The sequence below is a fragment of the Gambusia affinis genome, linkage group LG22, assembly GCF_019740435.1.
Source record: "Gambusia affinis linkage group LG22, SWU_Gaff_1.0, whole genome shotgun sequence".
Taxonomy (NCBI): Eukaryota; Metazoa; Chordata; class Actinopteri; order Cyprinodontiformes; family Poeciliidae; genus Gambusia; species Gambusia affinis.
In genome coordinates this window covers 9,665,702-9,675,072 of record NC_057889.1, presented here as the reverse complement: position 1 = coordinate 9,675,072, position 9,371 = coordinate 9,665,702, and the positions used below count along the sequence as shown (strand labels likewise).

Genomic DNA, 9,371 nt, shown 5'->3' with positions numbered 1-9,371 from the left:
CCACAAAAGTAAATACTTCATGTTTTATTTGCAAAAAAAGAGTAATCTTCCTGAATTAGCAAACTGTACATACATAAATAACCATTTTCTTATTTAATTTTTTTTCTTTACAGAATTAGTTTAAACAATGCAGTGTTTCTTGAATAATTAGACGGTTATTACAAAGCACGCTTTTATCATATCACAGCCATCTACTAAAACACTACCAGTGATTGTTTGGCTTTCTTAAACGCAGGAAACCTTCAAGTGCATGCTCAAACAAAAGCATTTTAAAAAACTGCCTTTGTCTAAAGGCATTTCAAACTATTTAAAAAGTAAGTGATTCAATTTTTAAATTAAGATCAAAAATTTGTCATTTTTGATCAGCAAAAATTACAGATTTTGCTGATCAAAATCTGCAATTTTGATCAGCATTCCTAATTAAGAAAACGGATGCGAGCCTTAGCTTTACTGGAGGGCTTCAGTGCAGTACAATTTTTTACAGTGCTTTAAAAAAGTCTTTACTTTTTCATGTTAAACCTTCATTTTCAGAGTCAGGCAGGTTATTTTTTTTAAAAAGAAAAATACTACGCTACACCCCAGTCTTCAGAGGGGTTTCTGTGCTGTTTCAGTCAGTTTTGTCATTTTTTTCCTTTCATGTCTGAGAAGATTTTCGAACGTATCCTTTTGGAATGAAACTTTTCACACCAAGAGACTGAATGATTGCTACTCAAACTGGAAGGCTACTCTACAATTTACAGGTACAGATGTCCCACACTTGAGGCTTTACCTTAATCAGCTACCAGCTGATTGGACACTAAATAAATACTAGCAGCACTGGGTATCATGGACAAAAAGCACGGCTGACTTTGGCTCCCAACATAGATTATATAAATAGTGCTTTGTTCGTTTAAATGATTTCACACGTTTCTTTAAAAAAGATATACACATTTAAGTTAAAACAAAGAAATATTTGGACTAAGGAAGCGTATTGTCCAGATCAAGGTCCGTTTCTTTAAAGGGGTGAGAGGGTGTGCAACGTCAATGAGAGAAATACTTCATAATGCGGGTTGAAGAGTTTGCTGCTTGAGGGCACAAAGTGAAGAGGAAAACATTCAGAGGAGTCCTTGGCAAAGAAGTAGGTAGATGCAGTGTGCTGCTCCTCATATGGGCGGCGGTCCGTTGGTGTAGCGCAGCATCGGATGGAAGGAGCGGGCAAAGTTGTTGGCATGGTGGCAGCTGTAGTCCTCCTCTGTCATGGGAACAAGACAGGCCAGGCCGATGAGGAGCAGCAGGAGCAGCTGGACGGGGAGCGCGGCCCTGAAGACCCGCAGCAGGAAGGACTGGTAGTTTGAGGAGGAGGAGGAGGAGGACTGAGAAGGGACGCCGTCTGTGAGGTCAGAACGGGAGGAAACGCAGCCAGCGGCGCCTGGCGATCTGCTCCGGCTGCAGGAAGACCCAAACAAAAGTGAGACGTGGTTTTCTCCTAAAGTTAAATCATTTTAGCTCAAAATCTTCACTCTGAAAATGGAGGGGAGAATCAAAAATAGCCACAAACATTTCCTAAATGCATACACACCCACAGTCACTTCCAAAACTATTCATACCACCCGGCATTTTTGCGTTAGTGTGGTTTATTGGAACTGAATGAACAAATGGTGTAGATTGGCCTCAGATAATGTTGGAGACACATGGAAGAATAATGTTTTCTGATCAGATGATATCAAAATCAAACCTTAGAAGCTTATGTTAAAAACAGACTAGGTGGTGGTGGCACCATCATGCTGTGATGATGCTTTTCTTCAATGGGAAAAAGTTAATTTATCCATGTTAGGATGACAAGATTAAATTGCACATTAGTAAAGAGATTTTAAATTTTTTTTTTAAATTGGTGGCACGGGACTTTATTAGGAATGTCAAAGTAATGCGGAAAATAGAGAACTCAACTATTCTCCAAAAACTTTACATTTTATTTAGAAAAGATTTTATATGCACTTTTTCTTTATCACATAAAATCCCATAAGTTTGTGATCAAAAGTAGGTAAAATGTAAAACTTTCAAGTGGTATTAATAATTTTCTTGCAGCCACTTCATACAACAGACATCACCACAACAGAGAGAGCGCTTAGAGATAGTGGGCTCTTCGGCTCTGGGGGGGGTGGGAAGGGACGGGTAATCTTTGGCTTTAGAGCCGACTATGTGAGAGTTCAATGCCACATATCATTCCAAACAACAAAAAAAAAGGAGTAATGCCAAAAACCTCTCTGGAGATTTCCACAGTTGGAGCCAAGTTTCAAGGGGAGGAACATTATGTTCTCCCAGGCACTCATCCTCACAGAGGCTGAATGAGGGTCAAACACTCACATCCCTCCAGCCGCCTCCCCTGCAGCCAATTTCATTTCGACTTCCTCCTTACAACACTGCAGCTGTAAGGAGGCATGTGCGCATTTATATTTTCAGGCCACACATCCTGTTCCAAATAATTAGAGGCTGCGAAACATTTGTGTGTAACATATACGTGAACAGGTGGGAATAGAGGAAAACATTACAGCATTTATGGTAGGACCGGCTTAAGGCCAAGTCAGTGCCTTGCAAAGTTATTCATACTGAAACGTTTTTCCACGTTTTGTCATGTTTTATTACCACAAACTTCAATGTATTTTATTGGGTTTTGATGAGATAGATAATCATAATTCTGACAATCTCAAAACTGAGCCCTAAGCATCTTTCTGTGCAGCTGCAAGTCTTGTGTATGTCTCCACCAGATTTGCACAGCTTGAGACTGGATCCTCCGTCAGACTATCTGCTCTATTTTGGATTTTAGTCTGGATGTTGTAACACAATGAATCATTTGATCCAAATGATCAAATGATTTGATGACTGATAAAATATTTAAGCACACAATTGCTAACTTGAAGTTCCATTTCTGAGGTTCTCTGGAGAAAGACCACAGAAATGGCTATGGCGGACCAGATTTGGCCCGCAAGCCTTGAGTTTGACACATATGATCAAAACTATTCTTCTAGTGGCTTTGTTCCAGGTTTGCCCTGAATTTAGCTTGATCATTTTCCCCAACTACTCTGTGTAGCTTTCCTGTGCTAAGCAAAACATCCCCACTGCATGATGCTGCCACCACCATGTTGCACTGCGCAGTTGCACCGTTCAGGGTGATGTTGAGCGTTATTTTTCTGGCACATAAAGTCGGCCTGGATGTTTTTGACTTCTGTGTATTTGTTGGGTTTCATGTAAGGCTTTTTGCCAAACTGCAAAGAAAACTTCATTTACTTTTAGTAAATAGTGGCTTTTTTCCTATCACCCTTCCATAAAAACCAGATTTAATGTTTTCCCAACGGATTATGTCACTTCACTTATTAAAAGGAGATGTTCAGATTCATCATTTTACCCAACTTTAAACTTCTTGACAATCTTACTCTTGCTTGGTCCTCATGATGCTGTTTATTCACTAATAAACCTCTGAGGTATTTATTTAGATTAATCAAACTACAGGGAGTTGATTACAAACGTATGCCCCACTTTTTGGATTTTTACATGTTTGGAAGATTTTGTCCCAATACACAACGTTGAAGTTTGTGGTTGTAATGCAACAAACAGTGGTGAAAGTTCAAGGGAATGTTTTTGCAAGGCAGCACAGGTCAGCAATGCTGAGAGTCAAAGGTTCGGTGAGCTCTGAAGAGGAAACGGAGGAGAGAGTGGGAGTAAACGCCGCAGGAAACCCGGCAGGAGTTAAAGCTCCACATCCTGCTGGAACACCATGAAGAGACTGAACCGGGAAGGAAACGGGAGAGAAAAACAATGTTGGAGATGAAGGAGAACACTGAGGCTGAGGTAGTGCCATCTAGTGGGGAAGGAGGATACTACAAGGAATGACGGGGTATTATTTCATGATGCTAATTTAAAAGCAGCAAAGCAGTGAAACAAAAGATTTAAAGGAGAAAGGAAGTCGCCTGATGTAGGCGAGTCCCTACTCATTTGAGAGCCAACAAACTGGTCTCTAGATGTGAGGAGGATCATGGAACACTGAAAGCATTGAATAAAAGAAACTACTTATTAAAATTATTTGTAAAATAAACCAGTAATATTTTTATCTAATTTGTCTCAAAATAATAAATTTTTATTATTCTTTTGTTTTTTTTTAAAAAAAGTGGGTGTAAGCTTCGGTCCCATCATCGTCCCAAGTTTCTAGAGTCCAGGAGAGAGGTACCTGTGGCGCGGGCCGCTCTCAGCGTGTCCTGGGTGGGCCTGACTACTTTTGCTTCGAGGCTGTACCACGCAATGAGCAGGGAGGGTGTAAAAGAAAGAAAAGAATGTTTCAGTCAAGGGCAAAAAAAGTCAAAGCCTCAGATGAGAGGAAAAAAACAACATAAAAAGAGCCATAACATCGCTAAGGGAAAGAATCATCAGTAACCAAAGAGCAGCAATGTAATCAATGACGGTGATTGGATTTCTGAACCAAGAAATCTGGCTTCTCATGAGAATAAAATCACTTTAAATAAACTAGTTACAAATACTGACATCAAAAACATACTTTCTAAAATTAGTCATCACTAAAAAAGAAAAGCCAGTTTTTCTTGTAATTTTTGACTGAACAATATGATGCTGGGCAGCAAAAACGTCTCATAAAAAAAGCAGGTGGGCGGGATGCACGGCTACATTACGATGGATGTGTTAGCGGAGCATTTGCAGAGTAGAGAAACCTCTGGTATTCATAAACATACAGGAGGGCAGCATTTATAAAAGTATCTATTTTGGGAGCAACATGAGATATGTAGCATTCAGAAGGGGATGAGGAAAGCAAGGAAAGTTACCGATTGCCTTCGCCTTTGAACGGCCTTGTCCGCTCTGGGACTAGCAGATCCTCGGATTTGGGATTTTCTAGAAGGTCCTGACAGGTAATCCTGGAAATAAACAACAAGGCACTTTGAGAATCAGATAAAAACCACAAATCAAAGCAAAAACACCACAGCAACAATCATCCGCTGACCTGCTGAGCATCTGTGGCCTCCAGTCTCTTCTCCAGCAGCTCCATGTCGGAGCTGACCTCCCTCTGCAGGAGTCTCAGCCGGTTCCAGATGACATGGACCTTTTCCCGGGCCTCCAGACACTCGCTGCTCTGGGACTGGTTCTGATCCGGCTTCTGCAGCGTCGGCGGCCTGGTGTTGACCAGCAGCTGAGTGGACAGCTCCTGGAGGAAAGAAGCTTTCTGCTGCGAATCCAGCAGCTCACATTTGATTTGCTGCGGAAAAATAAAACAGAAGTCAACAAGTTACATTTTACACTGCAAAAACAAAAATCTTACCAAGTATTTTTAGTCTAGTTTCTATAGCAAATATCTCAGTCCACTTGAAATAAGACAGACTACCTTGGAAGCAATTATTTCACTTATAACAAGACTTTTTCCCCTTGTTATAAGTTACTTCTTCTGCCAGTGGAACAAGTACTTTTTCATTAATTTTAAGGAATTATTTATTTAAAACAAGCTCCTATATCGTGCTGAAAAGCTACTTGCAAGTTAGTACACTTGAAATAAGAGAAAATATATTTGCTCTAGGAACTAGACCAAAAGTACTTGGTAAGATTTTGTGTTTTTGTAGTGTACGAGGGATATACTTTTTCAGAAGACTGTTATCTCATTATGTCTTGATTTATTTGATTACATTTGATTCAATGAAAACAAACTATGTCCTCTCAGCTTTTATGATCATATCTTCATGAAATGCATACCATCAGTGTTTTGTGATGATGTCGTAATGTTTCATAATCAGCGTTCTGAGAGACGGGCACCACCTCGTTCCTCCTGCGGTCGATGTTCTCCAACCACAGCAGCAGACCATGGCTCGTCTCGTGGAACTCCTAAAGATGGTGTTTGTTTTGAATGAAATCATATTTCTTTTACTTATCTTCAGCAGATAACAAAAGGATTTTTTAATAAACTCGTTGTAGGAATCTCATAAACTCCATCTCGTCTTTACCTGGCACTGCATCAGCGCCCTCTGCAGCTCCTCTCTCCAGTCTTCGAGCGAGGCGCTGAGCCGATCCCAGCGCGAGTTCATCTCCTTCAGCAGGTCCCTCAGTTCCCAGGCCTCCTCCGAGTCGGGCTCCGACTGGAGGAAGTCTGCACTGCTTAGGTTTATGGAGAGAACCTCTGACTTGTGAGCATCCACGCCTTTCTGGAGATCCTGGTCGGAAGAGAGAGCAGATTGTAAAAGCAAGTAGAGCATCGTATTATTTATAGGGGGGGTTTGACCATAAACCAATCTGCAACAGTGTTAGTTGCTAAGAAATGAGGATTAGAGTTTTAATTACAAAGTTCAATAATCTTCTTCATCTTCCAGTTAACCAACTCACAGATGAAATGTTTTTATTTTTAGATCAAAGAAGATTCTACTTTGCTCTTTTGAGTCTGTATCAATCAGACACACACCTTGAGCTTCTTGATCCTCTGCTGGATGGTGTGGATGTTGGTGCTGACGTCCAGCCCACGCAGTCGGTTCAGCTCCGCCTCTGACTGACCCAACCAGGCCCGCATGGTCTGCAGATCTGAGATCAGCTGCTGCCACTGCTGCAGGTTCTGTTTCTGTCTGTGCTTCTCGCTCAGCGACTGAGCCTGGATCAGCTCCCAGCGCTCAATCACGCCTAGAGGGCCAAGAGAGACGTTTAGGGAGGAGCGTAAGAGCCCAACGTGAAACGTTCAGAGAGGGAGAAGAGACGAACCTGTGCTCTGCGTCTCTGTGCTGGTCGGGTTGGTGAGTCCTGGCATGTCGTCCTCGTCCTCAGTCAGCTCTCCTTCTGCTCTTTTCACGGCGTCTATGCTGCCGCGACACTCCCCCATCAGACGCATCTGTGAAAATCATCATTCAATTCAGCGTTTGTAAGCTTTTCCAACAAAACAATTAAAGCACTTTTCAAGCATTTTTAATGTAAGTTTTCAAACTGTTCCAGCGCCACAAAATAGAGTTCAGAACAAAACAAATGAATTAAAGAAGACAGCTTCAATTCACGATTATACGATGTTCTTCGTTACTGTTATTAATGTCTTGTTATAGTATCCTACAGCATTGACAATGTAAACTAACATATAAAATTTTATGTTTAGAAATGTCTCTCTCAGACACACATTATACAACAAAATAAAACACTAATTTAACAAATAAAAAATATCAGCCAATTTCAATAACTTATAAAATAACTTTTATTTTAACTACACAGATAATTGAGAAATCAGGAATAATAAATATTTGTAACATTGAAACAATACAAACCAAGCATGTTAAAATCCTTTCTGCTCAAATAAAATGCTTAAACTCAATATACACAGAAAGTAAAAAAAAAAAAAAAAATACTACAAATTGTTCTTGCCAAGTTTTCTGGCATTTAGCAAATGGAAATAATTTTGATAATTCTATCTGACCAAAGACAAGAAAAGCTTAGTCCATTTAAACTTTAGACAATGAGGAAAAAAAAAAGGTGTGTATCATTTATTAATAAAAATATTCAGGCTTTAAATCAAACATTAGCTTGCACTTTATTGCAGTTTCCAAATTTAATTGAAATTGAAGACTTTTCAAGGATTTCAAGCACCTCTATGAATGTTGCAATTTATAAATTTTAGGACCAGAGTCATGTCTACAGGTAGTTCTGTCCAGGGGACACATTGGACTTACGTAGCCCATGTACGTGGAGTCCATGTCTGGGCTGGAGCGGCTGGCGGACGCCTCTCTCTGCTGCAGGTGGTAGCGCCCTGCATCCAGAGCCTGGTCCAGCTGTCGCAGACTGGCCTCCAGCTGTCCAGGCTCACCTGCGGCAGAAAACACGGGCAAGTGTTGGATAGCTAGGAAGATATTTCTGACAGCTTTTGTTTGCATGCTGCTGATGCAATAAAATGGCATGCAGTTAGTACGACATGGAGCGAATTGGTAAGTTATCACTAAAATGACGTTTCTCTTTAAATAAACTGGGTGAAGTGAGAAAGCAGCAGTTTGTGATGCTGTGATCTTCATGCAGTTAAAGATGATTCAAGATGATGGAGGAAGAATGGTATTAAGCATCAGTTAGATCAAATATTTTACAGTTTTAGCTGTAAATGATGGCCAAGCTCATGCCGTTTCATACCGGAGGAGGATTTCAAAGTGTTCTCTGTCAGTTTTATATAGGCCTCTGGGCTCTCTGGAATAACTACATCTGGGAATGGAGACACAACAAACTCTGCTTAGGATGGAGACATCTCTGAATGCAACAAAATGCTACAAGCTGCCACATTTCTTTTTTTTTTATGTTCTCTCTTATTTTATCATTTTTTAAAAACTGATTCACGACACAGTAATTTTATGGTTGGGTGATATGGCTTAAAAATAAAATCTTAATTTTTTTTGTACCAGATTTAATTTATATGGATGTTTTTTTCTTGAGTTCTTTTCTAAAAAAAATTACAAACGACAGAAAAAAGTGGTTTTTCTTTCAATCATTCATTCTGTGAGTTGTATGATGGCATATGAGGCCCAGGCTCTTTCTTCAGAATAGTTGATTCCTCAATCGTTATCAGTCCTGATACTGATAATATTTTGATGGTGAAGTGTTTAAATATGATGAATTTCATTATCCATAAAAAAACAAGATGCTCAACATTCCTCATTTTAATTTTTTGCTACTTTCTTGTTCTGAAGTTCTCATAAAATTTATTACTTCATACTCTTGATATTACAAATTTATTCTGGTAATATCATGACTGCATTCTTGTAAGGTTATGTCTTTATTCTCATTATTAAGATAAATAAATCTTGGCCCAAATATTCCATCATAGAAATAACCTGAATTCAAAGTAAAAATTAAATAGAAGTCTGAAAAGACAGCCGCCCTGGAAACACAAGGAGTGCATTGGTGTCCCAAAAATTAAACCTTCAAAAAGCAAAAATTTTATTAATCAATAAAACTGATTTATTGCTCAGCCCCAAGTGAAATAAAAACATCAATTCAGTCGTCAGTTGGACCAACCTGACAGCACTGTGCTGCTTGTCCTCAGATATTCATCCTCCTCTGGCCGGCCTCGGCTCCGCTCCGCATTTCCCCGCCCTCCAGGGCTCTCCAGGTCTCTGCTGAGGTCGTAGTCGTGGTCCCACTCTAGCGGGATGGAGTCCACGCTGCGTCTCGGCTGGAGGCCGGCTTGATGGCCGACTGGGACTGGGCGCTCCCCCACTGCAGATCAGAGAGGTCTCCGCTTTCCTCCACGTCCAGCTCTCTGTCTGAGCCGTCGAGCTCATCATCCGCCAGCTAGGAGGAGTCAGTGAAAAAGCAGAACCCATCCAGTTTTAAAGGGATTTTATGCATAAAAACTGAGAGGTTCTAAAACAATTCAAATTATAAATGTATGTAAATTA

At 40.3% G+C, this 9,371-nt stretch overlaps 1 protein-coding gene across 1 annotated transcript in view; it reads right to left on the bottom strand.

The window, feature by feature from the left end:
• Nucleotides 1-5: 5 nt before the first annotated feature.
• Nucleotides 6-9,371, bottom strand: part of syne1a (spectrin repeat containing, nuclear envelope 1a) — a 140,154-nt gene continuing 130,788 nt past the window's right edge. Inside the window, 11 exon segments of the mRNA XM_044106937.1 lie at nt 6-1,425; nt 4,202-4,260; nt 4,806-4,895; nt 4,982-5,233; nt 5,722-5,850; nt 5,970-6,176; nt 6,422-6,633; nt 6,712-6,838; nt 7,662-7,795; nt 8,989-9,153; nt 9,156-9,264. Coding sequence (XP_043962872.1) covers nt 1,143-1,425; nt 4,202-4,260; nt 4,806-4,895; nt 4,982-5,233; nt 5,722-5,850; nt 5,970-6,176; nt 6,422-6,633; nt 6,712-6,838; nt 7,662-7,795; nt 8,989-9,153; nt 9,156-9,264 — 1,767 coding nt within the window. The 3' untranslated portion in view covers nt 6-1,142.